General features: G+C 41.1%; 2 protein-coding genes across 6 annotated transcripts in view; one reads left to right on the top strand and one right to left on the bottom strand.

The window, feature by feature from the left end:
* The window catches only part of CCPG1 (cell cycle progression 1), a 30190-nt gene extending 15992 nt beyond the window's left edge, over positions 1-14198 (bottom strand). For 2 of the 5 annotated variants that reach the window (XM_055715229.1, XM_055715228.1), the window contains exons 1-5: positions 14080-14198; positions 9556-9627; positions 4349-4463; positions 3460-3539; positions 3069-3276 (exon numbers count right to left, since the gene is read on the bottom strand). In XM_055715229.1, coding sequence (XP_055571204.1) covers positions 3069-3276; positions 3460-3539; positions 4349-4463; positions 9556-9615 — 463 coding nt within the window. In that variant the 5' untranslated portion in view covers positions 9616-9627; positions 14080-14198. The other 3 variants (XM_014276985.3, XM_014276984.3, XM_014276982.3) reach the window with 3 other exon arrangements.
* On the top strand, positions 13619-17075 carry PIERCE2 (piercer of microtubule wall 2). Its single transcript, XM_055715892.1, is given in 4 exon segments — positions 13619-13744; positions 16707-16780; positions 16782-17002; positions 17005-17075. Coding segments are annotated over 4 exon segments (486 nt in total). The 3' UTR covers positions 17070-17075.
* The last annotated feature ends 706 nt before the right edge of the window (positions 17076-17781 follow it).

Consider the following 17781-nt stretch of genomic DNA (forward strand, 5'->3'; position numbering starts at 1 on the left):
CAAGTATGTTCACGTACCTAATTCACATGCCTGAAATAGATTTAATGTGATCAATGAAGCCTCTAGCACATGACAAAGTGTTCCTGCTCGGACACTAAATCTGATGCCTGCAATTACACAATGCTAATGCCCCTTCTAGAAATACGGTTGTTCATTCTCATACCAGAGATCATCACTCAAACGTGAAAGTATAAATACAGTTACTGGCCTTGAACGTTTCACAACCAAAAATAGTTTGAGCGAAGCCACGCACACGTCGCTGAACAGACAAGAATGCCAAGCAGTGCTAGCCATTGTCTATAAAAAGCGTTACCAATTAAGATTCTTCATTTAAAGCAAATTCCAACTTAACAGAATTGATTGCATCAACCCCAGGAAAGATTACCAATTAGTATCTGGAATACATGTCTAATTTCTGACTCCACGGACAAGCATCACGTCAGACAATGAAAGGTAACTTCCCCTCTTACTAAAAAACAAATCCATTTGAGTCAATTAGTCAAACCAGACTGACCAAGCAGACATTGCAATAAAGACAAATCACTTCAACCACGACTTGACATGCAGATTAGTAAATGAATTCATATAGCTTGGCAAAAAAGGACACTATTTTAGAATCAGTCATTTAAGCAGATGCATACTTTCCCAAATACAAGCATTCAGAAATTAAGTCAGGACAGAGGTATTTTCACTAAATTGCAGAGGTCAGACATTATAAAGGATTATACCAGACATATGTAAGACAGGTGTTATTACGGTTTATTTGGGGTTTTTTTAGGGTTTTTTCAACAACCAAAAGAAGCTTACGCATGTGGAATACAAAAGTGATTAAGGAACAAGCTGCTTCTAGACAAATGGGGAACTCTTTGATATACACCGGACAGCAAAGAATAGGAAAGGGAAAAAAAACAGACAATCAGAAAGCAAAGAGAAAAAAAGCTGTAAGACACTTAAGAGCCATTTATAAGCACTTACTGGCAAGTTGTCAACAGTATTACACTTTCAGGCAGCTTACAGCTGCCTTACAGCTGCTGTAAGAATTCAGTACAAAGCTGTACTCTGAACAATTATTCACAGGATAAAAAGGAGTACAAGTGAAACAAAGCATGACCACAATAGCAGTCCAAAATTCTAATTTCTGCTATGATTTGGAAGTGTCAGGTCTACACTAGAAAACTAGGGGAAGTAGCAATGTCGATTAAGAATACGGTTTTCTTTGATGTTTCTGCATAGGTACGACTCAAGCCTAGATGAGGTTTAGCTCAGTACATGAGCGCTTCTGCTAGTTCACTTCATTCATGAAGCAATATTAAAAACATTTCTGTTTACGCAGTGAAGACAGCCCAAAACAGGAATTGGTCTGCAAGTAGAAGTGGCAGAAAAATCCTTGTAAGATGTTTTAGTATCTACATTAGCAAAATCTGAAGCTCTTCATTTTCCAGCACAACAGAAAACTGAACAGGAAATGGATAGCAAAGATCTCCACTGCCAAAAAGTGGCATGAAAGTTTTGACAGCTAAAACTTTGGCATTTAAAATAAATGCAGAAGTACCCCAGACATCTTCTGTACTACTTGGTCAATCAAATGCACACCACTAAAGACCAGGCTGAAATCAGCTTAAGTTAGAAGGAAGACATTCTTTTTGCCAGTCACACATGAATCTGGAATCCAACAAGAACCATTCATTTAAATGGCCAAACATACACATTAAAATGTATTACAAAGCTTACTGATGCCCATTCCAAATTTACATGTAAGCTTACCATATTTCAAAAAAGCAAATAAAACACTGACAGCTTAGCAAAATTCCTCAGCGAGGACTGGCTGTCAGCTTCTGTTTGGAATATTGCTACTATACAATCAAGACAGATTGTTACTGATAATTTTAAGAACACTCCATGCAATCCATAAGCAATCAGCTTTACAGAAGCTGATCAAATTTAATCACACCACCTTGGAAAGGAAGACTGTGAGACACATGCTCTTTCACCTCATTTCCCCATCCCCTTACACAACCAGGAATCTTCCTCAGCTTCTCCAGCCAACTGACTTTTGTGTACAAAAACATAGGGGGGGGGGGAAAAAAGCACTTTTAGAACTCAGCCCTAAAACAAAACTGAAAATCAACTAAATTTTACATTAAAAATCAAGCCATCCAGAAGACTTAGAGAAGGCAACATCTTCGTTACAAATCATCACTAGTCATGATCAGATGCTAAGCTGTCATCTTCAGATTCCAATGGATACTACACAGATACATGAACATTTAATGCCGCTTTATTCTAACACTAAGATAAACCAGTATTTTAAGAAAAAACTCTTGCAATAAACTTAGTTTGAAAAGTAAAAATCACCAACACGGAAGTGTTATAGAGAATAAAGAGAAAAGATAACAAATAAGCAGCCAAAAAAAAATTAAAAGGAAGACCAGAGAACTAGAGAAGAATAACACAACAGGGAAAGTTTTTTGTTTCAGTTTGTTGGGGTTGGGTTTTTTTGTTTTGTTTTTAATTGGCCAAATATTCATATCCTTCCACCTGAATATCACTCATTCCGTATTTCTGCCAAGTACTGGGAGTATCTTAAAACACCCAAATATATATATTCTAACATAGCTATGAAAGTAAGCACAAGTTTTTGTACTCATGCTGCTATTAGTCCTCATGGTCCCAAAAAGTCAATTCTCTCCCAGTTGCTGGTTACTTACGCCAACTCTATAAAATCCCAAAACATTGTAGGTTTTGTCTTGGCAATTATTCTATGCACTGAAAGTAATTTTAATTCTCAAAAATATGCTAGAAATTTACTACTTCTTATTTAGAATAGTGAATACACAATGGGAGAGAACACTTTCAAATAAGAAGACTGAAGACATATTTGGACAAATTTTCGAGTTAGGGCAACTGGAGTTGTCCTAGAGACAGCAAATACTTGGACATGTATTGAACAAGACCAATTTTTTCCCCTCTCCACACAAAGAAGGTTCCCTAAACAAAGGTTTTCTGGTTTTGGCTTTTTTTCCCTAGTGACATTTTTGCAGAGTTGCTCAGTAATTTATTGCTCTTACCAGTTTCTATATGGGAAAATGCATACTGACTGCTCGAGGAGGAACCCATATTAAAATCCTCTGAACTTGGAGCTTCTTCACCATCAGCAGGAGCTTCCTCGTGACTTTGAGTTTCTTCTAGTTTTGGAGTTTCAAGTGTAACAATGTCAGAATCATCACTAATAGTTCCAATACAGGACCCGTCATCAGGGGTTTTTCTTTTCTTTCTCTAAGGAAATGGACAATGTAAAATTTACTCAGATACATACAAAATGAAGTCATTTTTAAAAATAGCAAGAACTCAATGCTTCAAAAAAAGGAAAAAATCTGTATATTTCAACGCTTTCACAACATTGCTTAGCATTGTCAGATGGGGCTCATAGATGCTTCTGTATAATATAACATAATTTACCTCTGGAACTGTCTGAGTTTCCTCAGAAGCAGAGAGAGTATTATCTACTACTGGTGTCTCTTCATCATTGTTGCACTGAGCTGTGTAAATTAAAAGAGGACAGAACAAACATGGCATTAAAGCCAGTAAACACAAACTATGTCCATTCCCATATAATATTAAAATATGTAAAATTGTAACAGATTTCTGTTGTCTACTCATATCAGGGAAGGTTTTCTAAAATATCCCTCTAACAAACATCAGAACCTAATTTGCCATTATGTAATGCAACGTTTTGAAGGATATTTAAATTCAAATGCTCATTCTGGCCATAATGCAAGTAACCTGTAAACGAAAAGCACAGTCAGATAAAAACCAACCAAACATGGCCAAGTTCAAATTTAGTCAACTGCACACTGAAGCTGTCACATCTGTATTCTCATACTGAGTAATAAATTTAGCAATTAAAGTAAGTGGAAGGATCTTCATTATGTTAATATGCACCAGGCTTACACTTCCAAATCAAGAAATGCTAACAGTGCCACAATGTAATTTTTTAGGTGTAAAAGCATTGATGGTCCCTTCCAAATTACTCTTACTTGACCTAATGATGTTAAGGAATACTTCTTTTTTCAACAGCACCTCTATAAACTATCTCCAGCAACACCAGTGCATACTATTCTGGAGCACATCTAAGGTATTGACAAAATAAAAGACATACTGCTGATTTCAACTACTTCAAGAAAAAATACTTTTATGAAGTCAATGACTGAATATTTTCTGTAACACTGATGAAGCAAGTACTTTGACAGAGGCCTACATAGTATACAAACTTTATTAAAAATATTCATTTTGTGCTAATGCTACAACAGATACTTACCTGTTTTATGGAACTGCTCCTCTGTCTTACCTTGCAAATCAATTGGTTGCTCCTCTTCTTGCAAAGAAACATATTCTTCCGAAACAAACTCGTGGTTATCATTTGTGCTTCCATTTTCTGAAATCACTGTCTCTATGTCAGAACCCTGGAGTTTAAGAGTTTTAAACAGACATCACAGTTATTGGGGTTTCCATCCGTAAAGCAGAAAGAAAGGGTTACAAAGAAAACAGAAATTAAGACAAAAACAGAAGAGAACAATAACCTTTAAAATGGATTAAGATTTTAAGCAAAGAAAAGCAAGATCAAACCCAAGTAATCAGGTAATTACCTAGAGGGTAACAACTGTTACTGTTTAGTACTTATGATCACGATTGAAAAAAGGCAGAGGACGGCAATTCGGGGCAGAGGGGAGGGTGCAATTTAGGCATCAGTTAACAACTATGCTAAGTATTTAAAATTACAATTTTCTATTAGCTTCAATAGACCTATTTATAAATATAATACAGAGAAACAGAGGAGGTTGTCAAATGAGTTTGAATATGGGATCTAGTTCTTGCACACATGTCCATGAATTGTTTGTAAATACACACACCCTCCCCAAAGAGGAGCTTCCAAGAGTACCACCATGAACCCTGGGAAGTACTACTACTACAAGCAAACTTGAATGGCTGATTTAATAGTAGTACATCTCTGACACCAGGAAAACAAGTATTTACACAGTCTCTAAATTGAATTTCTTTAATCCAGAGAGAAGCCTTAGCTATCAGTCAGCTGCCAGTCAGCAACAACCTCAGAGCAAATCAGACGCTGAAGATAAACACTTGGACACTGCAGGGCACTAAAGTCGAGCAATAGAGTTGACAGCTCTACGTTTTAAATCTTCATATTGTAATCTTTGTTTAAAAGAACTGATGGAATACAACATTATTAGAGAACCAGAAACATGCAAAACCTTAACTGAAAAATACTAAGTCACTCCGATCCATAAATAACTTGAGCTGTTTTTGTAAACAGAGATAGTTATTTTTGCAACAGCAGGTGTGAAATTACAGTAGTAGTAATACTTCCAGATCAGTTTCCCTAGATGCCTCATTTCAGGGCTCAAGCAAACATGCATGCTTTCATTTTTAAGAGGAGACTGTACTTCAGGAAGATTAGACACCTCAGAAAGAGTTGCTTAAGCTATATTCTACAATCACATTACAAAGTTCTGTTCCTTTTTAAAAGGCTGCAAAAATTACCTGCTTTAGCAATTTGACAGTTGGCAGGGTTTTTTTCTTTTGACTATAAAAGTATCACAATTTTAGTCTCAAATGTATTGCAGAAATTCACTACTCCTAAGTAACATATTGAAATCTGAGTGAAATCTCAGGAATGAAAATATAAAACTCTTTGGGGGGGGTTGCATGGTTGGGTTTTATAGGCAGGTACATAGATTTATTCTGTGACAATTGTCCTCTGTTTTAATAGAACCATTACTTCTGTTTCTTAAGCTGTGAAGAAGAAAGAGAGCAAAGAGTAACAAAAATTCAGGTTGCCCAGGCTGCAAAACAAGACAAACATCAGGAATATAGCTGAAAACAGGTTGAAGTTTTAACTAAAATACCAAATGCAGCATGCACAGCTGTCAGCTCTCTGCAACCACAACCCAGCCCACTGCCATCTCCGGCCCCTCTTAACTCAGGGCCTTTGTAAATGACGAAACAAATCCAGAAACTGATTCTGTTGTGTCATCATCTATGCAGGTCGCCATAATACATGAGAAAGTACTACTGCAGTATTCCAAATCTGCCTAATCCTTAGCTCTATCCCTTTCCTGATTATCCAGATCATTTCCCTGAATTACACAGTAGTCTGCATGTCACCCCCTCCCTGGGTAACGAGTGTGTGAAGGGTATCTCGCTGTCCCATTCATTCCACCTTCTTCATACTCAGATTCAAAGCTGTCTTGCCAGGAGAATGCCCACAATGGAAGCTCTTAAACAAAAGTTTTTTCCCATCCTGAGCAGAATTATTTTATTTCTTTTAATTAGGGAAGAATAACTGGGAACACCAAATCTCTACACCACAGAAATCTCTTCTGCTTTGGCTAGACAAACCCCTGCCCTCCAATAACCTTGTGTTACGTTAACTTATTTAGACTGCATAATTTTTTTTCAGTTACAGTATAAAATAACCATCCCAAGTATGAAAACAGTCTGCAATTCACAGCTGAATAAGCCAACTGTTGCAGCCAGCTCCTAAATCCTTCCACTTTGAAGTCTGTAAAGTCCAGCAAACTGTGTGCTCCTGTATCCCACCTGGCCTTGAGGACTGGAGCGAGTTTACTGCTTCTCCCTTAGTGACAGGATTCCCAACCTGCCATCCAACCCAAAAGGAAAAGAAGTTTTAATCATCTCTTAAATGCCACCTTGCTGCCCACAGAAATGTAACCACGGCCCAGTATTTATAAGCTACAAACCACATCTCTTGCGCTTTTGAAACTGGACTGTACCTTGAAGACTTCAGTACAATCAGAAGCTTGCCTTTCAAATTACCCAGATTTTCATTATAATCCACAAATAGGAGAGCATGCAGTGAAGGACAAACAGCTGATCACTACCCATGATCTCTTCCCATTTTTTCCTGTTTTCCTCCTATGAATGAAACATCTCAAATATCGTTCCTCAAAAACGTTCTGGGGCAGGCAACAAGAAAATATAGCCAGGCAATATGTAAGTGTCATTCCAGGAAAACAGTTAACCCATTTGCTCTGAGGATTCTGTCTCAATAACCTGCTCAGTTTACAAGACAACGCTAAATAACTAAAAAAACCCACAAACCCACAACAAAACAAAACAACCTCAAACCATACTACACCCACACATCAGCCAAGATCTGGAGAGATAAAAAAATCCTGAGGACTAAAGGAAAAAAGCATCCCGGAGGTCCACACCAATAGGCAGAGCCTCCGAGCAACTTAAGCCTGTGCTGTTCACTGCCAGGGGAAAGTAAGATCAAACATTAACCTTACCTAACTTCAAGCATCTACACCTGAGCAAATTGCTGAAGGCACCTTTACAATCAATACAGTCAGTGGAATCAAGACAGCAAATCATTTGATCAAATAAGTGTTGACCTTAGCATAAGAATTACCGCTCTCCAGACTTCCATTGATTGTATTGATTTAATCTATACAATGCAAACTTAGAAACTATGAGAGATTCAGAAGCCTACCCTGTAGACACCTAGGCAGCAACAAAGCCCATCCCAACAGACCTTTCATCGCTTGACTTTTTTTCTTTTGTCTCCAGCTTTTTTCTACTAGGAATTAAAATTTACTCATGTCTTAATGAAGTTACTGTCACTTTATACAACTAGTCAATCAGAAGACAGGAAACACAAACACACAAACCAGGGCTACACAAACGTAATAGTGACTTTACAACTACCTATACCCCAAGACTTGAACAAAGAATGAAGGAATTCCAGCATTTTATCCCAAATAAAAGTATTCCTAACAAACGAAACTATAGCAGAGATCAAAAGATGAACAGAAACACAACTGAAGTCATACATATTTAATAGAGCTCCACACAGCAACTGAAAAGGGCTTCAAAGGCAACAAATATTTTGAATGAAGAACAGCTTTTTTTCCTTGCACACAGTCTCTTGGCTTTTTCCACCTGCTGCCACACAATCTACCATTACAACTTCCTTACAGAATAATTAGATTGCTTTTATGTATTTCCTTATGGAAAATACCTCTTCAATGACAGTTTGCCTAATAGAAAAAAAAAATCTCTTAGTTGCTGCCACTAACTCAGTCCTGCACTGCCACAGGAATTCCTCCTCCACAAGGTGCCAACATCCAGGTTATTTCTACACATTTCATGCCCTGTGCTCTCCTGTCTGAAAAATAGGGCCAAGGAAACCCAGAATTCCAACATGAATTGCAAAGAACTCATACTAAAAGCTCCTGCGTGTCCCTGGAAAACACAAAAGAAAGTCACTTCAAAATTCTCACCCATGTCCAAGCCTCTCAGCCTTCAAGCACAAGTACAGCAAGCTCTCACGTATCACAGAAATGGCTACAATTCTCATTCCTGACCTTACAGTACAGAGAGCTGCCCTGCTCTCCCATCACCTTCATTTCCCAATAAACCTAGTCAAATGTTAGCACTTCTTTGCTCACTATAGCTTCCCCAATTTGAGGCAAGAAAGCCTAGGAAAAATTCAGCATCTTAAGTATGGAATATATAACTACATACTCTCTGTAACGTAACCCTTCCCAAGGATTCCCAACCAGTCTTTGCAAAACCTGTTTTTGGAGATCCCAGACCCTCCAAACTCCCCCCGTATCTTTCCTTTTCAACGCAGAATTCCGCACAAATGAAACTGCTTTAAGTCATACAAATAAGACCCAATAGATGCATGTGCATCTTTCTCCAAACAGCCTATGCATCCATACACCAGGCGAGGAATTACAGAAGATTAGAGGCAGCATCTCTCACAGACGTCTTTATGGCAGCCCTCAACCTCCTGAGCTCAGAAGCAAAATTCAAAGACAGAGCCTATTCCAGCCTGGAACAAAAGCAGTCAGTTATGTACAAACTGTAGCATTTGCATAAGCCTTGAAAATGCCTTCTTCTAATATTCCAGTCATCGACTATAAACTTGCCTCTATCCTATTTTTTCGCAATAAAAAAGAAAGAATGTAAGGACAGTGGGCTGTTCCTAAGCAGTAACTGTTGAAGCTAGGATCAGACACATTAGTGGTAGAAAAGTCCTGGAGAAATCATGGAATCAATGGAATCATTCCCTTCTGCATGAGGTATTTTTCCTGCCCATTATTCCCAACAATTTATTTTTTTTTGGAGGGGGGGGTGCGGGGCGGGGCACAGGAATTGAAAGGAAAAGAAGAAATATATTAGCAACAACAGACAAATTACATAGAATGTCAATGTCTTCAGGGAAGACAGAACAGAGGGGAGCATCTCACTAGCTTTCTGGCAGTTCTTCAAACTAAAACCTTTGTAGAAAAAAATTATTCTTTTAAATAACAAAACTTATATCAGTTATAGCAAAGGATACACACCTTTATAAAGAAAAAAAACTGTAAAACTAAATCTCTCCTCTATATTCCCTGTTGATATGCAAGATCTATGCAACACAAGAACTACAAAGTTGAAATAATATTTTACTATATATGGCTAGTCTTAAACCTGACAGAACTTTATTAATTTGAAATTGCGTACCTCATGATTGATGACAGTCCAGCCACAAGATGAGTCACTGTCACTGGAGTTTTCAGACATTTTCAAAGCACACTGCAAGCAAAAGTAGATTCTTTTAACACGCAAGATATGTAACTTCACCGTTCTTGAAAAAAACAAACAAAGCAAGCAGACTAATCCAAATCATGACATTAAAGAACACTACACTAACTCACAAACTATTATTCTGGAATTAAAAAAAAAAAGAATAAAATATTAGAAAGAAAATATATTATTTTGTACATATTCCCTATTATCTTTTTTATACTTGGAGCAAATAAGGTTTTGCTAGGTACACACCTATTTCAACCAGCCAAAAAGCTCCTTACACTAGCTAAAAACACACACAAGGCTAGCCAATAAATCAATAATCAAACCTAAAATATTCTGTAGCACCATGTTTAAGACATTTTCAGTAGATAAAGTCTTCTCTGCCTCGTTACATGCACGGGAACTACAGTTCATTCAAGAACAACACCGTGGGTTTTTTGAGAAGACACAAGTTAGGATCTTTTGGAACTAATTCTCTCTTCAACTGCTAGGCAAAACACCGGTTCATATTTCTTCGACTCCTTTCAAGTGCTCTCAAATATACTGATTCTGAAGAACACTGAGAGAGTACCTGGAGAGTACAAAAACAGAACAAAAAACCCTGAAGTACAAATTTTACTTCTTACAATACCACTGGATTACTTTGGTTGCTATTTTCAGGAAACAGTCTGCTTGCTGCAGTTGCCTGTTTATTTTTTCTCCTGTACGAAGAATACAGAGTATTCATTATTGTTACACACTCAGATTATTTTTTTAAGTTCTTATGTAACAGAAAAACTAAGAAGAAATTTAATCCATTTCTTTTTTCCTTAAAATGAAACTATATCAAGTTGTTAAATAAAATTTACTATAGGATTTATCTTGGGGGTAAAAACAAAAAAATCCCCCAAATAGAACAATGTCCAATCAATTGTGTTGAGTTTTGCATCCAATGTAATAAAACAGCAAAAGAAACCATGGATCAATGAAGCTTCTATAAAACAACAATTACGCTGACAATGCAGAGAGTTCTGAGAACTTCAGACAGCTGCTTTATTTCCCACCCTTAGTTACCTCAGGTGCTTTCTCTGTGTTCTTACTGATTTGTTTAAATTTATTTACTCTCTATTATCCACCCTGTCTTTACTCCCAGTTTGTTAACACAGAAAATACACACACCCCTTGAATTAGAACATCTGAAGATACCAGTGTGGCTATTAATTTGCACAACAAAACACAAAACTTCCGATTCCATTTAAAGTTACTTACAAAATACAGTAAACATTCGTCTCATATCTCAGCATTATAGTAGTTATCCTATGTTTTGCTAATACAACACTTCCTCATTGACTTCAACTAACATATTTGGGGGTTCCTCTCTGAAAAATGCAATGATGACAATCACAACCACAGTTTATAAAGCAAAAATATTCACAATCAATCAACTTAGGTATCAAACTTTGAGAGAAACTGGATTTCCATTTATTATAAAGCCATATATATACATATATATATAAAAATATGGTTGGCATTTTCCTTCAGATCTTTTTATTCATTCATTAGTGCTTTCCCTGGAATCTCAGCTAGGGAACATCAGGGTTGGGAGGCGTATATGTGTTGTTTTGGGTTGTTTGTGGGCTTTTTTAAAATCATACTGTATGCAATCATCAACATTTTGTTTAAATCATTATCTTTTTGAAATCATACTACTTCAATCATCAAAACAACAAATGCCCAAATGGCAAAGACTGTGTTCCAGCGTTCTCATGAGACATAACATCTGCTTGCTGTCATTAAATTTTGAATTTGATCAGGCACTCAGCAACAGCATTCCTTTAGAGGAAGGTAACTCCCGGCACTAGAACTTGCCACCTATCGGAAACATCACTGGCTATGTTGCAAGAACTGTACTAGTGATCTGAAATTATCTTTTAAGAAGTCTTTTCAGCATAAAAACATTCCCCATTTAATTATTCTACAGTTCAGTGAATAAAGCGATCGTAAAAGTACAAAATTTATTGTCACTGAAAACCAAGCCTTTTGCGTAACCATAAAAAATAGTTTGGGGCAAATACAGTGCAGGCAGCTACTCAGTCCTTACTAGAGTCTGATCTCCGCTGTGGAAGAGATTCAGGCTGTGGTTTCAGAATTACAGCAATTCAAGTTTTAGTGCATCTCAGTGCTAGATGAAAAACAATGAAATCACCTAATGCAAACCCTTTAATAGGATTCTGCGCCTCCCCCCCCAAAAAAAAACCAAAAAACAAAAAACACCAAACCAACAACAACCAAAAAATAAAACACCCTAATGAAAATCTATTGATACAAGTGCATTTACAAGTTTTGAAAGGGCAAGACTTAAGAGCAGATTCTGCACTGGACATTATAACATCTGTCTTCCTCTAGCTCACTCAGCACTTCATCGTTGGCCCTGTCTAACAACTTAAATGCTATCCTGTCCTCCCTCTCCATCCAAACCACAGACTGACAGGTGACTGAGCACTGCACAAAACCAATTCTACTGAACACATAACCGCGGCTTCAGGCTCCACAAATCATTAAACATCTGTCTTCCCAAACAAAAGCTTCAGGACCTAACTACATGGGTATCGACATAAACAAAAAATATTAAAAAAACCAAACAACAGAGGAACAGGCAGACAATAATCATTTTCTATTACTTGCTGGCTTTGATAAATGGTCTCGAGTTAAAAGTTATTTATCTTGTGTTCAATCAGAATATTATACTAATACTGCATATATAACTGCATACAGGTGATCAATCTCCAAAACAGAAAAGTTTTTAATATCAAGAAAAAGAATGGAATAGTAAATAGCAATCACAAAATCATTGAGGTTTATGGATAGAACTGCTAAATTTATCAAAATTATGATAGATAACATGGCATCAGACTGAAGGGCATCTCTAGGGTCACTATATTCCTACAAGCACATTCAGCAAACGTATATACATGTGTAAAACAGTTATCAAAAGTAAAGCATTTTATTAATTATAATTAATTACATCTAAAAGAGCAAAACAGCCTAAAAAGCTTTAATAGAAAAATACCTAGGTAAAGTGTTCCTAAACCATCAAGCTAAACACCATATTCCTGTAAAAGATCAATAACATACACACAGTCATAACTAAATCTGAGGTCAAATCCGGTCCCTTAACTGAAATACAGAAGATTAATGTGAGCCCAATGGCTAAACCGACCTACTCACAGTATCCTCACCAGCTGGTATTGTCCACCACCAAACGACAGAGACCCACTAAGAACCAGTGACTTTTCCTACCAGCCCAAAGGTGCTGGATAAGTTGGCACCATCTTCCTGAATGGAAGCTATTTTTAAAAAGTAGCTTTGAGCAGCAATTGAACAGACATGAAGCCTGCAAACTTCTTAATAAATCAAAACAATGCTAATGGATGCTAGTCCAGTAACATCTGGGATAAGTGGAGGATACAGCACAGTATTCAGCATCTCCTGTATGTCAGGTGAAGCCAAAAGATTGAAAAACAGAAAAACTGGCCCATCCACACAACTTCACCGGTTTGGCTTCTCACTAGGTATCAGCATTGCCACCATTTTTCAAAAGAAAGTTACAGTTTAAGTTCTTCTGTGCTTCAGTTTCAATGCAAACTGACTGTAGGCCCACAAACGCCCTACACTCAGTGACAGCGCCTTTTAAATTTCTATTGAGATAAAATAAACACCGTTACATGAGGAATTCAACCCCTGTGTACTGTGGAGGGGCATCAGAGCTGTGAACTCCTTTCCGAACCTTCCTGAAACACCAGCCAGAAGCACAAGGTGCAAACGCTTATGGCCATATGCATTGCTGATAACGTAATCCCGAGTTACCCAACGAGGTACTACATCCTATTTATCCACTGCAAAGCAGAATAAATACCAGTCTCGGAGTAACCACGGCAGTCTGAAGAAACCCCGAAGTTTTTCCATCTTGGAAGAGGATTCCCTGGACTAAACCCCCCGGTAAGCACTGGCAAGGATGAGCAACAAGGCACCGGCAGAGACGGGTGATCTCAGCGCCTGCTGCGCCGTCGTTCCAGCTAAAAACTCACAGTTCTGCAGCAGCTGCTTTGCTGCACGGCAGACACAGCGCCCGGTTACAGCCGTACGATACTGCAGGGGGTGCCGCGCGTTTGTTATCGCTGCCCAGCGGCACCAGCGCTCCCCAAAGTACCGTTCTTCGTGACCGTATGTCGCAGCCCACCAGGGCTGTGCCTCCCAGCCCGGCAGACGCGGGGTCCCGGGGCTCCCCCGCCGCCCCCTTGCATCAGCCGCGGCCGGGGCAGGTGATGCGCGAACAGGGAGTGGGCGAGCGCCAGCGTCCGGGGCCGGCACGGGGCCAGCGCCGCCCGCCCCGCAGCGCCCGGTCACCCGCCCCCGCGCCCCGCCGCGGGCAGCCCCCGCGCACCCCGGCCGCCCCCTCGCCCCCCCGCCGTCCACCTGAGCGCGGCCCCCGGCGGGGCCCGGCGCAGACGAGGGGCCGCCGGCTGCCGCCGCCAGTGACGCCGTCAAAAACAATCCCGGCCCGCCCGCGCCGGCGCCTGCGCAGGCGGCCGCGCCCCGCGGCACCCTGGCCAGCGTAGTCCAGCGCCGCCCGCCGCCTACAGCGCCCGGCGCGCCCCGCGCCCCGGCCCGCCCGCTGCTGCGGCAGCGCCGCGCCGCCGAGGTCGGGCCCGCCCGGCCGCCGCGGCACCCGGCAGGGCCTCGCCCGGGCCGTCAGGGCGCTGACGCGAGAAAACACAGTGAAAACCCTCAAACTGCCTGCACAGGTATCGGGAGCCATCGGCAGGCGGGCAGGGGCCGCGCTGCCTGGGGAGAAGGGCTGGGGCTCGGCCCGCTCAGCGCCTCGGGGGGCAGTCGGTGCAGATGGAGGTGAGCCCCACAGGAATGTCAGTCAGCCTTCCGACAAGGACCTGCTAACCGCTAACAGAAAAACTGCGGAAGTGCTAAGGCTCGAGGACACTAGGATAAACTTAAGTGCGGTAGTGGGAGATCACGACCTCCTACTCCAGTGGCCCCCTCGAAGAGAGTGCATCCCCCGCGCGGGCAGCATGCCCGGTGATTGTAAAGTGAGCTGTACCTTTAAATTGAAGCGAGAAAGCAACTAACCAATAATTAGTTAGTAGGTGTAGACTTTGGGCAGAGCCAGCCAACTTCACTGTATAAATACGTATTGTGAGTACAGCTAGGCGTGCAAGTTCGGAGGAGCGACCCCCCTTGCACCCGGCATCGCAATAAACACACCTGCTTTGTAACTTACCCTGAGTTACAGAGTTTCATTCCGCAGGTCAGAGCCCTGGGCAGGCCCTTGGGGAGGGAGCTCAGAGGCACCTGCAGCACCAGCACGGGGGGTACCTGAAGATGCAGCCCCAGGACAACCAGCTGTTACACACAAATAACCTTCATACTAAGGGAAAGAAAAAGCAAGAAAAAAACGCACAAAACACAACAAAACCAACGTCCCACCAAAGAACACCTCAACCCACAAAAAAAAGCGCGGTGTATGGACGAGAAGTAGCTGATCCCTCTAGTATTGGACTGGTGGAAAAACTCAGATGATTGTGAATTAATTAATTTGAAGTGTCCTGACAGCACGGGCTTGGAATCAGCTGCCTGTGGCTGCGCTGCTTCAGGAGAAGCTGGCCTTGCCCGAGAGCCGCTTGCCAGCAGGGGCAAGGCGGTGGCCACCAGGCACGCTGCAGCCCACAGCGCAGGGCACGTCCTAAAGCCCTGAGACCGGTGCCCCAATGTCGTAGCACTATCAAAACTATCTGGCTGCAACAAGGCTTTTACCATCCCGTACCAGATTAACTTCAATAAGTAGTTCCTGCACCTTGCCCCGGCACAGCCACTGATCCCCCACAAAGTTTCAAAAGTTCATCTGCTGTCCATGCTCTTTTTTTATCCTCTTCAGGCCAGCCCACCCTGCTTCTTGCCTCTGTTGCGTCCGGAGTCTTCCTTCTCTGGGCTCCTCTTCCAGGCAGCCTCTCCTCATCCGGGCCCCCTGCTTTTCCCAGGGCCTCTCCTTGTCTCTCCTACATCCTAGGCACTCTCTCTGTCCTCCCTCTGCTTCTTCCAGGTCTCCCTTCCTCCAGAACTCCTCTTCCATACCCCTCAGAGCTATTTAACTACTTAGCAGGCACCAGCCACAGCTGCACATTATCCACATCAGCCAGCCCACTGCCCCTGAAGCCAGCCCACAGCTGTATATTATCAATGTTAATTAACCTGCCTTTACCTGTAATTCCTCTACACCCCAACAGTGCCCTAATACCGGGGCAGGAAACATCCCACACACAACAGGCCTCATGAATACACATAGTAAAGGAAAAGTCAGAATTTCTTGAGTTTGATCTAAGCTAGCAACTTCAGTGTTTTCTTCATCTCTTTCAAGATTGAGAAACAAAGATTTTGTTGCATCTCTGAAGAACAGCAGGGTTTGGACACCTTGCTCAGCAAACCCACGGCCGGTACCTTATTCAGTGCAGCTTTACTACATGCTCATCAATATGGCATTACAGCACTTGCCATGAATGTACTAAGAAGTTTCTGTCATGTGTTAATTCACTCCCTACAGAGGAAAAAAACCCCAAAACATACGCATGTGAACATGAGCGAGGAAGTACAGTCATTTGGACATTTCCTTAAGGCTCTGTTTTAGCATACATATCTCTGGATATTAGAAAAAGCAAAGGCAAAACCAAAACAAACTGCCCACAAAGCCTCACTGTCTTCTTACTCTCAATTCATATTTTTATTATCCACACTTCATTATTTCTGCCACGCATTAAGATATTTTCTATGCTCAAGATTATCACTAATGCAGAAATTGATGAAAATTCCAATTTTTACTATACTCCAGAGTCAACATGAATTCATTTCTCCCTGTCCACAGTTTACTAAATAAGGTCAAAAGTCAGTTTGTCATTCGGTTCCTCACTCCTCACCATCCATGTATTTCAATACACATCTTGAGCAACATTTGCTCTGACCACAAACATTTAACAAATTTGAAATGCTTTGTCCTGCTAGTTGAAAAGCTGAATTAAAATCCGTCTCCTTAGTAGGGAAGGAAGGTGACTTATGCTGAGAAACTGCCATCGAATATGAACACTGAGCAAAAATTATCTCCTCATCTGCCTCTGTACAAATCCTGGCAACCCAGTGTTTTCCTGGATGCTGACCCCTGCAACACTCATGACCCATGGTTCTCTAACAAAGCCTCAGGTTTTACTGTTTGAAACAACAGCTTCAAGTTAATATGGTGCTACACCACCTGTCTCACAGATGGTACCCTGTATTTCTCATCCACTGGATCAAACCTTTTCAAAACACTTACTCACTTGTGGGTCATTCCAAGATCATTTTTCAACTGTGCCGTTGACAGAAGCAGGGTATATGACTACCCCAATTTCCAGCACACTCTGTAAAAATACATCTCCATCCTTTTATCATAGATTTAGACTAGACACTTAGCTTTAAGAAAACAAACCTGACTGTTATTTCAGTCATTCTGGGAATAACTGTCAATATCTGCTGGGTTGTTGTGGTATCACTCCAGCCCCACACAGCTGCTCACTCACTTCCCCCATGTCAGGATGGGGGAGAGAATCGGAAGAGTGAAAGTGAGAAAACTGGCGGTTTGAGATAAAGACAGTTTAATAGGTAAAGCAAAAGCCATGCACACAAGCAAAGCAAAACAAGGAATTCGTTCACTGTTTCCCGTGGGCAGGCGGGTGTTCAGCCACCTCCAGGACAGCAGAGCTGCACCACATGTAACGGTTACTTGGGAAGACAAAATGCCATCACTTACAAACAAACAAACAAACACACACACACACCTTCCCCCCGCCCCCCCTTCTTCCCCCAGCTTTATGTGCTGAGCATGATGTTCTATGGCGTGGAATATCCCTTGGGCCAGTTGGGCTCAGCTGTCCCAGCTGTGTTCCCTCTCAACTTCTTGCTGCCCCCCCAGGCTGCTCGCTGCTGGGGTGTGAGAGGCAGAAAGGCCTTGGCTCTGTGTGAGCTCTGCTCAGCAGGAACTACAACATCCCTCTGTTATCAACACTGTTTTCAACACTGAGTCCAAAGCACAGCCCCATACCAGCTACTATGAAGAAAATTAACTCCGCCCCAGCCAAA

This window comes from Falco cherrug, chromosome 7 (assembly GCF_023634085.1).
Source record: "Falco cherrug isolate bFalChe1 chromosome 7, bFalChe1.pri, whole genome shotgun sequence".
NCBI lineage: Eukaryota > Metazoa > Chordata > Aves > Falconiformes > Falconidae > Falco > Falco cherrug.